This window comes from Macaca thibetana, chromosome 4 (genome assembly GCF_024542745.1).
Source record: "Macaca thibetana thibetana isolate TM-01 chromosome 4, ASM2454274v1, whole genome shotgun sequence".
Taxonomy (NCBI): domain Eukaryota; kingdom Metazoa; phylum Chordata; class Mammalia; order Primates; family Cercopithecidae; genus Macaca; species Macaca thibetana.
The window spans coordinates 67,698,071-67,714,336 of record NC_065581.1 but is presented as its reverse complement, the minus strand read 5'-3'; the positions used below and the strand labels follow the sequence as shown (position 1 = coordinate 67,714,336).

Sequence of the window (16,266 nt, the reverse complement as noted above, 5' to 3'; positions counted from 1 at the left end):
GTAGTGGAGGTAAGCTGATATGCCAACATGAGCTGAATTTATCTCTAGCATTAGTGGTAGGAAATTTTCAAGGTTTTTTTTTTTTAAAGCATAAAATCATGCATATTTGGTTTAGTAGACTTTTGGGGATGACTTTTAAATATTGTTTGAATTACAAAAATGAAGTCGTCAGGTCCAAATGTCTGTTGTGTTTTATAAGAGAATGCTATTTTAATATCTTTTGCCTTCCATATTTTTAATTCTTGACACCTAGCATTTGAGATCTGGATGAAACCCTGGAAAGCTCTGATTCAACCCTTTTATTTAACAGATAAATTAGCCAAAGGCTGGGAGGTTACATAGCTTACATAGCTTACAGAGGGTTACAGAGTTAAGCAGTAGAGCTGAGATTAGAATCCAAAATTGGAGTCTAATTTTTTTTTGCAGTGCCAGAGTTAATCTGTTCATGGTTTTCTATATTTTAGTAGCACAGTAACTTTTAAAGTTTTTTCAGGAAATTATCAAATGCAAACACGTTGTTCTAACATAAATTTCTTTTATTGATTTAGGGAGATATAGGATTACCTGGCCCAAAGGGATCTGTGAGTATGGTGAACAGTAATGGTATAAAAAATTAAAACTATTAATAAAGCTGTAGAATATATAATGCTCAGCTTTATGAAATCATTACATAACATTCAATTTTTTTTTTTTTTTTTTGAGACGGAGTCTCGCTCTGTCGCCCAGGCTGGAGTGCGATGGTGTGATCTAGGCTCACTGCAACCTCCACCTCCCAGGTTCAAGCGATTCTCCTGCCTTAGCCTCCCAAGTAGCTGGGATTACAGGCATGCACCACTATGCCTGGCTAATTTTTGTATTTTTAGTAGAGATGGGGTTTCACCATGTTGGTCAGACTGGTCTTGAATTCCTTACCTCAGGTGATCCGCCCACCTCAACCTCCCAAAGTGCTGGGATTACAGGTGTGAGCCACCACATCCAGCCAACATTCAACTCTTAAAGGACTTACTTTCATGGAAATAAATGTCTAAATTTGTCCCTTACGTAATGGATTAATCCAATAGAAAAATACCTCATAACTGTGTAAATGGATTTACCTTTTGAACTAACTACTCGAAAGGAAGTGTTTTTTTTTTTTTCCCCATATTGTAAATGACTCAATAAGTGTTACATGGTAATACTCTAATGTCCTCTCCAAATGGGTCATTTTTAAAGAACTGACTTGTGCTTTTGGTGTCAACAGTGTAACTAAATTTCATTGGCAGTTATACCATTGAAAAATATTTCAGTAATTGTCTTAATCTCTGATGTGTTCTAGATGGGGAAGTAAGATAGAGGAATAATGCATAAGAAAATATAACAGAGAATTATTAGAAGTAGAAAATGATCTTGTTCATTTTTGTCATTTTATAGAAACTAAACTGGTGTCCTTAGAGATTAGATGTATTCAGAATTATAGAATCACTTAGTAGGAAACCTGAGATGACTTACTAATTGGAAATGAATTCACATCTAAAACCATTAGGAATTTAAGAAAGTATGAGGAGAAAAGATGAAGCTCAGATCTCAATCTCAAATGCCACTACCGCCAGCTTCCATCAGTTTCCAAGTCCTTCCTGTTTCTGGAATCTCCTCAACCCTTCTCTGTCCCTGTCCAACATATTATCCTCATGGCAGCCAATGTCATCTAGATTTTGAAAAAAGATAAAACCTCATCTCCTACATACCTAGAACTTCATCCATTTACAGTTCTTTTTACATGCTGTTTAACACCTTGTTCTGGTCTCCTCTTCCTCTTAGCTACCTCCTACTTAAGCACTTAGATCTATCCTCAGCTTCACTTTCTCCAGGAGGACCCAATCAGACTTGGCCACAATGCCTAGCCTTGGGCTGTTTGCAAACCGCAGAGATGAATATTATTACTTTGTATTAACTTACCTGCCTCTAAAAACCATGTCTCAAGTTTCAAGTAACATTTTTATGCCTAAGAATTTTTAATAGAAATGGTCGAAGGTTGAGAAAAATTTAGAGTAAACCTTGATTGAGTTTAGTAATAGAAATCCTACTTCACTATCTAGAAATGGTAATGTTCAATAGAAAGAATTCAAGCTGTAACAAAAGAAAAGTTAATGAACCGTGCAGTGACAAGAATAAATTAATTGCATTCGAATTTGCATATAATATTAGGAATTAGCCCTTGATTCATCTCCTTCCCCACCTGTGTCTTACCTGACACTGCCCAGGTAATATGAGTGAAATTGAAGTCTACTGTCCCAGAATCCGGGGAAATTGTTACTAACACAAAGACTTTCACTTTCTTCATTGATTTCAGCATAAACAAAGTTGTGAAGTAGGCGATGTCTGTAACCTGATTTCTGGTTCAGTATACCACTCCTCAATTGAGGAATTCTTTCCCAAAGACCCAGGGTCCTGGCCATATTGGCCCTTAATCTCTTCATTAGGAAGTTCCCATCTCTTATTGTAGCAGTATTTCAGTCACTACCAGCAGGATTATACACTCCATTGTGGTCTCCTTTGTTTTCTGTCAGTTCTTCAGTATATTTCTGAGTTCATTTTGTCGTCTCTTCCGGGTTCTTTTAGAAGTTGTTGGCCACGCACGGTGGCTGATGCCTGTAATCCCAGCACTTTGGGAGGCCGAGATGGGTGGATCATCCAAGGTCAGGAGTTTGAGACCAGCCTGGCCAACACGGAGAAACCTCATCTCTACTAAAAATACAAAAAATTAGCCAGGTGTGGTGGCACACACCTGTAATCCTAGCTACTCGGGAGGCTGAGGCAGGAGAATTGCTTGAACCTGGGAGGTGGAGGTTGCAGTGAGCCAAGATCGCGCTATTGCACTCCAGCCTGGGCAACAAGAGCAAAACTCCATCTCAAAAAAAAAAAGAAGTTGTTACAGTTTTGCACGCTAGGCACCTGACAATGTTGCAGCCTTCTATATAGGATACCTTTTCCTTGTCCTGCTGACAGTCTTTCAGGAAGTCTTTTAAACCATAATTTCTTCATAGAAACTATTTTGGCAAGTTGACTTAGATGAATATCAATTTCTTTTGCATAAAGAGAAATTGGAAAAGCACATTTGCTGAGCTTTATTTGGATGTGTCTAGTAAAAGCATTGCTTCATCACCTTCTTCAGTTTAAAGTATTTGTTTGAAAGAGCCAGGTTTTCTAGATAAACGATGCATATGAAAAAGAAGCAGGATTAAATTGCTTTACAAACATTCATATCTTGAACACTAGCATTCCCTTGCTACCTTGTGTTCTTTTATCTTCTCATTCTTATTCTGAACAGCTGCAGTACATTAGAGCTATTCTGCCACAAATTCTACCAAAAGAATTTAACAAATTTTTAGTTTAACAAAAAGTGAATTAATTTGGTCTCTTTTAAAACATTTATCTTAGATGATTCTTTTGAATGCTTTTAGTGGTCTGCTTTCAGCTGAAAAAAAAAATCAAGTTGTGTTTGCTTTTATGCTAAGGAAACACATGGTTTACTTTTAACTTCTTTAATATTTAGATTTTTTTAACTTCCTTGATACTTAGATAAGTTGTAACTTTCTTTGGTCAAGATTTTTTTTTTTTTTTTTTTTTTTTTTTTTTTTTTGAGACGGAGTTTTGCTCTGTCACCCAGGCTGGAGTGCAGTGGCATGATCTGGGCTCACTGCAAACTCCGCCTCCCAGGTTCACATCATTCTCCTGCCTCAGCCTCCCAAGTAGCTGGGACTACAGGCACCCACCACTACGCCCTGCTAATTTTTTGTATTTTTAGTAGAGACGGGGTTTCACCATGTTAGCCAGGATGGTCTGGATCTCCTGACCTCATGATCTGCCCGCCTCGGCCTCCCAAAGTGCTGGGATTACAGGCATGAGCCACCGCGCCCGGCCTGGTCAAGTATTTTAAATGCAGCATTTTAAATGCGGTATTTTAAATGCATTGATTTAGTTTAGTAATTCCTGGATATACATGGCATCTTCACATTCTCTAAAAAAAAAGTTATAAGGGCTAAATAACTTATGTTCTTGGAAATATCTTTATTTTATGCTTGCTGCATTATTGATATGCAAAGTAACGTATTTTGTAGGAATGCAGGGGCTTTTGTGTAGCCAGGAAATGTTAACAAGCTTATTGAAAACTAAGTTACTCTTAGAGAGTGACTTAAAGTATGAAGTGACTTAAAGTATGTAGTTTTTTTTAAAAAGTAGTATTCCAATAAACATTTTGCAAGAATAACTATCCCCAAAAGAAAGATGATGATGATGATGATGATTATTATTATTATTATTTTGAGACAGAGTCTCACTAGGTCACCCGGGCTGGAGTGCAGTGGCGCAATCTCTGCTCCCTGCAACCTCCATCTCCTGGGTTGAAGTGATTCTCCTGCCTCAGCTTCCCAAGTAGGTGGGACAACAGTTGTGCACCACCATGCCCGGCTAATTTTTGTATTTTTAGTAGAGATGGGGTTTCACCATATTGGCTTGCCTGGTTTCAAACTCCTGACCTTGTGATCTGCCCGCGTCGGCCTCCCACAAGTGCTGGGATTATAAGTGTAAGCCACCGCACCCAGCCAAAAGAAAGATATTTTGAAAGTTAACTTGAACTAGATTTCTTTTTTTTTTTCTTTTTCCTTTTTTTTTTTTTTTATTATTATACTTTGAGTTCTAGGGTACATGTGCATAACGTGGAGGTTTGTTACATATGTATACTTGTGCCATGTTGGTGTGCTGCAACCATCAACTCGTCAGCACCCATCAACTCGTCATTTACATCACGTATACTAGGATGTGTAAGTTGTGTGGCATTATGTGTCTTCACCTTGCGGTGAAGGTTTTGTAACCTCTGAAAGAACACCTGTTAGGATGCAGAATGCAGGAAGCCCCAAATTTCATGTAAGTGTTTGTATGAGTATGAAGCAGGCACATTCTTTATGCTTAGCCCTGGTTTGATAGTGTGCAATTGTGTTCCAGGCAGGTAATCCTGGGGAGCCTGGCTTGAGAGGGCCTGAGGGAAGTCGGGGGCTTCCTGGAGTGGAAGGACCAAGAGGACCACCTGGACCCCGGGGCGTGCAGGGAGAACAGGGTGCCACCGGCCTGCCTGGTGTCCAGGGCCCTCCGGTGAGTGGTGGGCAGCTTCTGTGGTTTCCCTTTGGAGGCTCCATCCCACTGCAGCAGGGCTGTTCTAGGCATCAGCTTCTCAGCAAGTTCTCTTGTAAATCCAGCCACCTGGCTCCTTGCAGAGTCTGTCAGTTTACAACTTAACAATGTTCTCTTTATGATTTTGTGCATAATCTGCTTTTTTTTCTTTTCTGTCGCAGGGTAGAGCACCGACAGATCAGCACATTAAGCAGGTTTGCATGAGAGTCATACAAGGTAAATAAATCACAATGGTTTGACTTTTTCCACCATCAACTCTTGTTTCTTAAGATTTTATTCTTGCAGATATGCAAGGGTAAACAAGAGTGACTTTTGGTATGCCTTAAAGACAGGATATTTAGGGTAATATTAATGCCAATTCTGTTTTATCCAACTATTGGCATCCACAATAGTATATAGTACATAGCCTCAATGTAAAATATTACCCTTCTGGTTATCCTGCCCCCCTTTTTTTTTTTTTTGCCATGGGGGTTAATTTATAACAAAGTGCACACACACACACACACACACGCTTTTTTCCTTTGGAACACAAATTCTTAGTCGTCTCTCCCCTCCTTAAGACCCTACCACTTAGTGTGTACCTAGCACTGACCTAGGCTTTTTCTACGTTTTGTGAGAAGTACATGACTGACTCCATGCCCATAAGAAGCATAAGGACATTATCTCCATTCATGTACACATATGTAAAAAAAAAATCAATAACCAGCATTTACCAAAATTATGACACATTTTCATACTTGTTAACCCTTGTCAAAATGTATCTGTAACTATGGCAATTGTTATTTGTTTCAGAATTGGTCTAGTTACAAAAACACACAGAAAATGAAGATGTACAAAAGCACCCTATCGCTGAGGAGTTCTGTCACATTGAAGCCTACAGTTAGTGATAGTATTCTGGTGTAGCTAACTTTGTCATGAAGAGATACTCTTTTGTATGCTCACTAGACAGTCTAGTTTGTCTAGGAGACTTGAGAAGTTTTCCAGAACCAAATGGGAACGAAATGTTCACTTCTATATTTGAAAAGCAATATAGGTCTCTTCATTGCAGACATTTTGTCCCGAACATCTATTTTAATTTTAAACATTACATATCTAAAAAATTATGATTCGATGCAAACTCTTCTTATACAAGCAAATTTAGAATACTCACATTTAAACAATTTAAAAATGTTGGGTAGAAATTTGTTTCCATTTCATTTTCTCCTTTACCCTCTAAGTTTAAAAAACATTACATGAGAATATTTCCCTTAGAATGTTTTCATGGGGAGATTTTCTTGTAGGCCATGGCTTTCGTGGGTGATTCAGAATCTATTTAATGGTTCCTGGAAAAGCCCACACAGTTATTAATTTTTAAGACTAACTCTGACCATTCCCAAGAAACAAGTTATTTTTAATGTTTGCTGTCTATTTCAAGCATGGAAAAAACTTCTGAGAAGGAGGATTTATAAGAGGCTGTGACTCCTGGGGATATTTCAGTTTATATAATATCTTCAAACTAAGAACATGAGGCGAGGTCTCAAATGGTGTCTGAATATTAGTTCTAGACGATGTCTTTGGCTTTTAAAAACTGTCTGGATATCTGCTTCCACCTATGTTAAGAAACTCATTTGTCTTCCCATTCTGGGTTTTCAGATACCCAGCTGGTATTCAGACGACATCCTTCCAGAACACCATTCACCCCAAAGCCTTAGTTGAAGATTTTTGTAAATCCCAGTCCCTGCTACCTCCATTCCTGTGCCCTGACTCTGTCTCAGAACAACAGGACCAAATATATCCAGGGAGAGCTGCATCAAACAGCACCAGCAAAGCTTCCTGGCAGAAAGCCCACAGAGAAATTATCCAACTTTATTCATGTCTTACCACCAGTTTTGAAGATCTGGTGACACATTTAGAAAAAAGGCATCTGGAATACTTCTCTTTTTCATTAGAATAACTTTTATGTTTCTGATACTTCTGGGTTGTTTTGTTTATTCTCTTTCAGAGCATTTTGCTGAGATGGCTGCTAGTCTTAAGCGTCCAGACTCGGGTGCCTCTGGGCTCCCTGGAATGCCTGGTCCTCCTGGTCCCCCTGGCCCTCCTGGAGAGAATGGGTTCCCAGGCCAGATGGGAATGCGTGGCCTTCCGGGCATTAAAGGGCCCCCTGGTGCCCTTGGTTTGAGGGGACCTAAAGGTAAGTCATCTTGCCCACGTGGAACCAAAGAATACAACCTTTTTCAGATGTATAATCTGTATCAAGCTCAAGGAATTTATGTTTTACCAATTTCTGAATATCCAGTGAGATAAGATGTATTATTCTCTTTTACAACAGTGATGGTGAAGATTCAAAAACTGTTATATAATATTCTCTTGTCCCTGCTATACCACAACAGTAGACCAAATACTAGAATTAAAGTCCTGTGTCTTTTAGTACTGATCTTTTTCGATTACACTCTACCTCAATCATGGTTCAAAACAAAGATTATGGGATCTGGTAAATGATCATTCAGCTTTTTTTTTTTTTTTTTTTTTAAGACCTTGAAGTCATTGTCGAGCTCCTCTAACATGGCAACCATGCTTAGGATGTTTGTATTTGTTATTTAAACTAACAAAATGTGTTAATAGGACATAAGAAAAACATGAATTGGAGCTTCCTCCTCTTTTAAAATATCACATTGGATATTTAGTTTTGATGGGATTTTTTTCAGCTCTGAAATACAATCTAATGTAATTTCTTCTTTAGTACGTAAGATAGTTTGTTCCTTCCATTTTTATTCAAAGCAAGTTAAGCCCTTGCATCCAGTATTTTGCAGAAGAACGGGGCTATGAGTGTGTTAGGTACTCAGCAGGACTGGTGGAAGAACTGGCTGCCTCATTTGGAGTCTGGTAGTTGAGGGGAGTAAGTACATCAGCTTGGAGTGTATATGCCCTAGATACTTTACAGAGAGGACTAAATAAAGTGAGTAGTTTCTATGTCATGATGAGTGACTGACATCTTTCTGGGGAACTTCAGAAAGACATGGCATTAGAAACAAGAGAGGGATTTTTGTTTTCTTTTTTAAGTACTGCGGTGCTCCAATTAGGGATAAATATTATGGTATGAATGGTCAGAGGGCAAGCAAGCCGCCTTTTTGGATCTATAAATGAATTGCTGATGCAGTTGGCTAACTAGACCTTCAGCTGGAACAATTTATTTAATTACATTTTTTTTTGGTGTGTTCAGAGCTTCATGTTAAAAAAAATGGGGTCTAACTGAGACCTCTTATAAGGCTGGCATGATTTCAAAGCTTTGGGAGGCTAGACAAAATCAAATAGAGTGCAGACTGAGGGTAGAGTTTTTCTTAAAGAGAACTGAGCACTTTCTTTGAAAGAGTCACGTACCTATTCATGTTTGTCCTGCTTTACTAGTTCAGGAGCTCATGCCTTAGGTGCTCTCTCTATGGTTAGTCTCAATTCACTCTGTAAATAATTTCTAAGAAACTCTACAGCCTTAGGTAGATTGTTGACTTCGTTGGATCTGTTGTGCTGAAGTGGCTGGATCATGATGACTCAGACTTTCCTGAGTTCACTTTAGGGTAGTGGTTCTGAAAGAGCTGTCCCCGGAGCAGCGGTGTCACCAGGGACCTTGTTAGGAAAGCAGATTCTCTGGTCCATGCTGGGTCCACTGAATCAGAAACTCTGGGCTTGAGGTCTAGCTGTCTAGTTTAACAGGCCCTCCTGGGGGTTCTGCGGCACCTGGTGTGGAGCAATTGCCCATTTTCCTACTGAAAGGGAATGCGTTATGGGGCCTACAGACATCACAGCCCTATTTTCTTTGGTTAACAGGAAGTCTCCTTGGGGCAGAGCTTAACTGTGTTTGAGCCAGTCACAGAACTCTTCTTTAAAAAATGAAAATGCCAATGTCACTTGCTAAGCTAAGACAGTCTAAAGCTGCCTTTGTCAGCCTTGCCTGCACACTGGAATTGCCTGAGGAGCTTAAAACCACTGATGTCTGGATCCCATTCCCAGAGATGCTGATTTTATTGGCCTGGGCATTGGGATTTGAAAATATTCTCCAGGTGATTTGACAGTGCAGCCAGGGTTGAGAACCACTGGAAACAATGGTGAATTGTTTGGGGAAGATTTAGCAACAGTGACTTGTGGCTAGGTTGGCTTGGGTTGGCTCTAGCAGATGAACCTCAGTTTGAAAGAAAGAAAAATAAATTTCTATATTTGGAACCTGGAAAATGTCTCTAGCACTAAGTTCATTCGTCAAGCATAGCTTGATCATATGAGGTATTTCCCCTTAATTTTTCTTCAGTATTCATGACATAATCTATAACATGAAGTGATATAATTCTTTTCTCTTTTCCAAAGGATTTTTTTTATCCACCCCTTTCTCGTTATCAGATTCCTTTAAAGCAGTGTCTTCTCTCAGTTTAACTTCGGAGAATTTGGGGTGGAGGTAGGGAGGGGTAATTAAATTTTTAAAATCAATTAACACTGTCATACTTTTGGAAATGTATGATTTTAGGCAGCTGGATTAGATTCTTCTTGTCCCACCACATACATTAACAGTAGTATTTATTAGAAAACATATAGCTTTGTAATATCCAAAGGGTAACAGCTGAAATTTCCCTGAGAATAAACATTCCACCATTTTGAAACTTAAATTTTCAGTCAGTTAGAGGAGAGATGTATTTCAGTATTGCTTGTTGGCTTTTTTCCCCATCCCTGGTAAAGAAGGGATGGTATGAATCTTGCTCTACCATCTAGCCACTTTGAGAGCCTTTTTCCAGAGAAACTGCTACATAAATAACAAACAAGTTTTATTATGAATGCTTGAACAGTTCAGCCTATGTCTTAGTCACTGTTTTTCTCCTAGAAAATACTCTGAAGAACACAGTAGAACATTTTCAATAGGAGCTAGTAGAAATATGCCTCAAATCATAGTCAAAGCTTAGGTTATATCTATAATTTTTCTGTTTTTCACTGACATGCTTTATACAATACTATACAAAAATGTTAGGGCCCAGGCTCAAAACCTGAGAGATATCTAACTGGCCTATGTTCACTTTGCTTGGTATTACATTGGTCTTTTGTGTCATAAATATTAGTTTAAAATATTCACAGTTTTGATTAATTTTAAGTCCCTTTGAGTAAGGCTGTATATTTTTAGATATTTTAGTGTGAATCAAACAGACACTGCAATATGTAAATGAAAGTCTGAGAAAACACACGTGTCGTGATTATGACTAACACCTTTCTCAGTGATAATCTGTTTACATGGAGATAGAGCATCAATGATAGCTCGTGAATAAATGAAATAAATAGCAACTATAGAGCAATGAGAATTTCCACTCATTTATAATGAGCTGTTTTTCTGCTCAAGCTGTGTATTTTTCTCTGTACATTATCTAAAGCTTATTTTACAAGCTCTTTATGCATATTTTTTGACTGAGGAGGATAACACAGCTGGACCTTTAGTTCGCTGAGCTGGTTTTTGTACATCTCAAAAGAAGACATGACCAGGGTTTGAAGTAGTAGATTAACCTTGTCGATGGAACCAACCTGTATGCCGGGTTTGCTGTGGCGTGGCAGTTTGCCAAATGGGCTCTGTTTTGGAGCTCATCTTAAAACTTGTTTTTCTCTGACTGATAACCAAAGACATAATCACAAGAAACACACTGGTCTTATTCCTTGAAGCAACATTAAAAGTTGGTGTGGCTTCATGCTAAAATGTACAAACAAGTTTAGCTTTTACTATCAGTGTAAAAGCCACACTTTAATTTATAATGTTCATCTCATGTCTTCAGAAAATGTGGCACATTTAGAGAGTCTGTTCTCATTTCCAGCCTCCAGAATTATAGTGATACGACACTCGAATTACCAAGTTAACAAGAATGCTTATGCCATTAGTTTATAAGATGTTAATTGTCATATCTTCCTAATATTCCATATTGATGATGAGTGTTAAAAAAAACTAGCTTATATAAATATGAGTTCAACCTGAGTTCAATCCTTCATAGTATTTATATAAATTTAAATTGTTTTGAAATGTGGTGAAATGTAGTTGATCATAAAAACATTCACTTAAAGACATTCACAGCTAAAATCAAAGTATGGTGACTAAATATTCACTTCAGAATTAGAGATCTTTGACTATCTGAGTGCAGATGGTTATACAGATATTTTTTCTATTTTTGTTGTGTACATGACTTTGTTTTTAAAATTAGAACAAATTTGACTTAATGTTGAGTGAGGCTAAGTTGATACAAATGTTTGGGAAAAAATGGTCTGGATAGAATTTATTGCAAGGTGCCATTGCATTTTCTAACAGCATAATAGAATAATGATATACTACTGTACTACCGGAATAATGGGATAATGCCTTCAGCAAAGAGCAGCAGACGCCATTTAGGACCAGTTAACTAAGGCAACAATGCATTTTGTTAATGAGCCAAGTTGCTGGGTTTGGTATCTTTAGGGGCTGGGATAATTAATGAGACTTTGTTCCGTCCCCGCTAAATCCCCAATTTCAATCAACTGTCTTGTAAATGTCTTGCAAATTCACATGGTTCATTGCAATCCAAAGTATGTTCCCCATAAACAATGAGTCAGTAGTGAAATGTAGACACTGTGACAACACACTTTATGTTTTTAAGATTGATTAATTTATATTTCATAATACTAAATTTATATAGTTCCAAAAATTAACAACGTGTAAAAAAAGTATTTAGTGAAGTTTCTCTCGCATCCCTGCCTCCTATCTGCCTAATTTCCTTTCTCCTTCCCACTAGGTAATCAATACTATTCTTTTCTCACATATCCTTATAAGCAATTCTATATAAGGATACATGAATATGTATTTTTTCTACATCCTTTTAAAAATGAATCATATTGTTCTTTAGCAAGTGTTCTGGAACTTGCCTTTTTCACTGAACAGTATGACATGGAGACCATTCCAAAGAGCTTCCTGGCTATTTCTTCACAGCTGCATAGTGTTCTGTTGTGTGGAAGTTCTGTAATGTATTTAACCTTTTCATGGACAGAGATCGTTTCCAACCTTCTGCTGTTATAGCAGGGCCACAGTGAACCCCATTGTAGGTATTTCATTTTTGTATAAAATAGCAGCATATACTCCGTCTCTATGTCTATGATAAATTCCTAGAAGTAGAACTGCTGGGTAAAAAATTTTGATAGCTATTGTCAAATTACCCTCCAATGGGATTGTCCAAATTTATACTCTTATCAGCAATTCATGACAGTGCATTTTCCACAGACTTGCTAGTATATGTTTAATTGAACTTTGGAATTTTTGCCAATCTTATAGGTTAAAATAGCATCCTTTTTTTTTTTTTTTTTTTTTTTAACAATTTGCATTTATTTTGTTATGAGAGTGAAGTCAGGGAATTTTTCATATTTTTAAGAGCCATTTTTACTTCCTTTTAGTGACATGCCTGCTCATGTATTTTGGTTATTTATTTATTTTTTTTGCTGTTATGTTGTTGGCCTTTTTGTATTGATTTTAGGAACTTTACATATTTTGCATCTTAATAAAAAGGCCAATCTGAGGTCATAATTCTCCCTTGTTATCTTTTGATTCTTAACTTACACTTAAATACTTGATCCATTTGTATTTTATCCTGGAATAGGGTGTGAGGTATAGATCTAACTTTTCTTTACTCACTTCTTCCAATTCCATTTACTGAATTGTTCAACTTTTTCCCACTTTAAGACACCACCTTCATTATAAACCCAAATCCTGTATGTATTTGGGCCTACTTTTTGGGCTTTCTATTCTGTTTCACTGGTCTGTGTATTCAGAGACCAACACCACACATTTTAGTTGATTTAATATCTGGTCAAATTAATTCCCTTCATGTTGCTTTTCTTTATGGAGTTTTGTGGCTTACTCTGGCTTATGTGTTTTCTACATAAACTTTAGGATCTTCTTTTCTGATAAAAAATGGGTTTGTATTTTTAATAAGATCATGATGAAAATTCAGCTTGGGGAGAACTGGCAACATTTTATGATGATGTCATTTCTATTTAAGAATGATTTTCAAGTCTTCTGGTGTCCTTTAGAAATGTTAAACCTTTTGTCATGTTGGACTTGCCTATTTCTGATTAGTTTTATTCATCGTTGTTTAATATTTTAATTGTTATTATAAATGGTGTCTTTTTTACTATGTCTTATTACTGGTTGTGTTAATATATATAAAATTATAATTTCCATTTATTAATTTTGTACCCTGCTAGTTGACTGAATGCTACTGTTTGTAGTAGTTTTTGAGTTAACTTTCTAGAGTTTTAAGATATATATTCATATCTCCTGAAAATAGAGATAGTTTTAATTCCTCAAACCAAATGTTATATAATAGTGATAAAGTAGGTGTCTTTATATTGTTCTGATTGTAGTGGAACTAATTCTTGTGTTTTCCATTATGCATTATGCTAACTTTTGGGTTAAGATAGATTTATTTTTCATGTTTAGGAAGTGGCCATTGGTTCTTATTTTATTGAATGTTTTATCAAGAATGTGTGTTCAATTAAGTCAAATGTCATTCCAGTATCTGTGAATATAATAATTTGATTTTCCCCCCTTAGATCTATTAATAGGATGAACTTGATGTTTGCCTTGCTGCATACTCACTACAATCTAGTTTATGGCAATTTCATGACCTTTTGGTTTCTGAATTTTAGATTTGCTTAAAGTTTAAAGATACGGAAGTTTATTTTTATAGATATGCAGAGTAATAACATTTCTTTAATGTAATGCAGGTGACTTGGGAGAAAAGGGGGAGCGTGGCCCTCCAGGAAGAGGTCCCAAAGGTTTGCCTGGAGCTGTAGGTCTCCCAGGTAAGTGTGCTGTATAGCTGAGAGGAGGAGGTAGCCAAATTGGTAGCAAGTCGACGGCCTGAATTGAATAAACTTTTAAAATAATTTTTATTTGATCACTTAAGCATATTAATTATTCAGAATGGCTAGCACAGATTTTTCAAGACCAGCTTTAGTAAAGAATGATCTGTAAATCATATCTGTATTCTTTGTCAGAAAATAGATATCAGGACTTGAAATACTAATTTCCTTAAATGCTTCAAGAAAAATAGTGTCAAGGTCCAGGCACAATGCACTTGTTATAAAATTCTAAATACATTGGATCCTATCTATTTCTAAAGCAGGTGATAGTTTCCTTTTTTTTTTTAATCTAAAATGCCAGAGCAGTAGGAAAATTAACCAGTTTTTAATCTCTTGCACAAAAAGTAACCGAAATTTTATTTTAAAAGCTCCCCTTACAAACACTCTCCAAAACCCCACATCCACAAAAAAAAAAAGAAAGAAATAAAGAAAGATAATACAAAACTGAACATTTCTACTCATAACCACTAAGAGCCACACGCAAGCCACACATCACAGCTGCGTCAACTGAGGTGACAGGGTAGCCCCTGTGTGAAGGGCCCAGAGTGTCACTGGGCCTTCTGTTCTCTTTATACACTGGCTACCCTGTCACCAGAGTCTAGGCTGGAACACACTCATCCCTTGAGAAATGACTTACAAGCCCAAGCACAGAGGCAGCATAGCAGGGCCAAAAGCCAGTTCAGTTTAAGGGCATGAATGATGCTCAACTTTCCAGCAAACGCTCTCTTATTGTGTCGAGGCAGTGGCTTAGGAAGGCCCCCAAAGCCCTAGGGCTCTGTTGCTGAGGAGAATTGAGATGATACTTGCTTCCACAATGGTTTGGGAAAACTTGGTTTAGGGAAGTTTAGGAAAAGAAATTACAATTTTCAAATTCTGCCAGAGGCTGATGTATTTAATCACAGCTATAATTGTAGCCAAAAACATCATTGCTTTCCAATTATCCATTTCATTGCTTCTGGGGATTGCGTTCTCATTAAAATATTTTTTTTAAAAAACATGAATGTGTGGAGATAACTCAAACACTGCCTTTCTAAAACTGATTCATGGGCTCGTCAGAATGTTTTCACAAATTGATAAATTTTTATAATTGGAAATGGAAGATTTATGATTAGAAATGAAGGGAAAATCTGGCTTAAATGGGATTTAGAGAAGATTTTAATATGTGGTAAAGCTTGGATTCATTGATTGGTGTTTAGAGGAGAGGAAAAGGAAATAGAATTTACTAAAGGTGTTTGTCTCTGTCACCAGTGGTAGGAATAGGAAGTTTTGAGGCTGATAACATATTATCATCACAATTTACTTAACTATCTATATATTTATGAGATAGCCTAATAACTTCTTTTCTCATTTTATTGACAAATCACTTAACAGTTCTTGAACCAGTGACTTGCACTATTGGCAACATTTTCCTTTATTGAAAAAGTATTCTGGTTTCTAGGGATTCTTACTTTGAAAAAAATCTATTGGTAAGCCACATTTTCAATGTAAAGATGAGAAGATGGAGGAAGATCAGCTCCATGTGTGCTGTGTCCCAGACTGTCAGGAGCACATTATCTCCCACCTGCAGTAAACCATTTTCAGGAGCCGAGTTGATGGGGGCGCAAACGGGGTGCCCAGCCTGAGGGGCTTCCCTGATTGCTTTTTAGAACATCAGACCATCCACGTGTAAGCAAATTGTGAGGCAGGACAAGATCATCATCTGCAGCCCTCCCTGGGATCACTTATAAACAAAATGATTAATTTCAGCTGATCTTGGATTTGATCTTAAATCTGAATTGTTAAAACATTTTGTGCACTCCCTTTTCCAGGGGACTCTTAATAACTGTCCTTTCTGTTTTCCTTTTCCTTTCTTCCTTTGGTCGGTCCTTGCCCCTCTTTTCCTAGGATCACCTCCAAAATCGTCGCCCTCCTCTGATCTCTCCCCATCAGCTCTGATTGTCTCTCATCCTTCTCACCTCCCAGCTTACTCTTCTTTCTTGATTTCCTTGTTATAGTTACTCATGTCTCAACCTCGGTAGCCTTCCTTTTTTAGACTTTTGCTACCTTTTAATTGAGAGGATATCTGACATTGTTTAGTGAACAATCTGAGTTCCAGATTATTTTTCAGGAATATAGGCTAACTTTCAAAAGCACAGATGCCAGAGAAGAGGGGTCTGCTGCTGGGTCGTTTTCTGCGCTTTGGCGCAGTGTCCTCGTGTAGCTCGCAGGTGAAAGCACCAGCTG

At 37.4% G+C, this 16,266-nt stretch overlaps 1 protein-coding gene across 4 annotated transcripts in view; it reads left to right on the top strand.

Moving 5' to 3' along the window:
• COL9A1 (collagen type IX alpha 1 chain) overlaps window positions 1–16,266 on the top strand; it is a 178,234-nt gene that overhangs the window by 154,367 nt on the left and 7,601 nt on the right. For all 4 annotated transcript variants that reach the window (XM_050789713.1, XM_050789712.1, XM_050789714.1 and 1 more), the window contains 5 exons: window positions 549–581; window positions 4,981–5,127; window positions 5,328–5,382; window positions 7,148–7,336; window positions 13,906–13,983. In XM_050789713.1, the coding sequence (XP_050645670.1) occupies window positions 549–581; window positions 4,981–5,127; window positions 5,328–5,382; window positions 7,148–7,336; window positions 13,906–13,983 (502 nt within the window). The remainder of the gene's footprint in view (window positions 1–548; window positions 582–4,980; window positions 5,128–5,327; window positions 5,383–7,147; window positions 7,337–13,905; window positions 13,984–16,266) is intronic.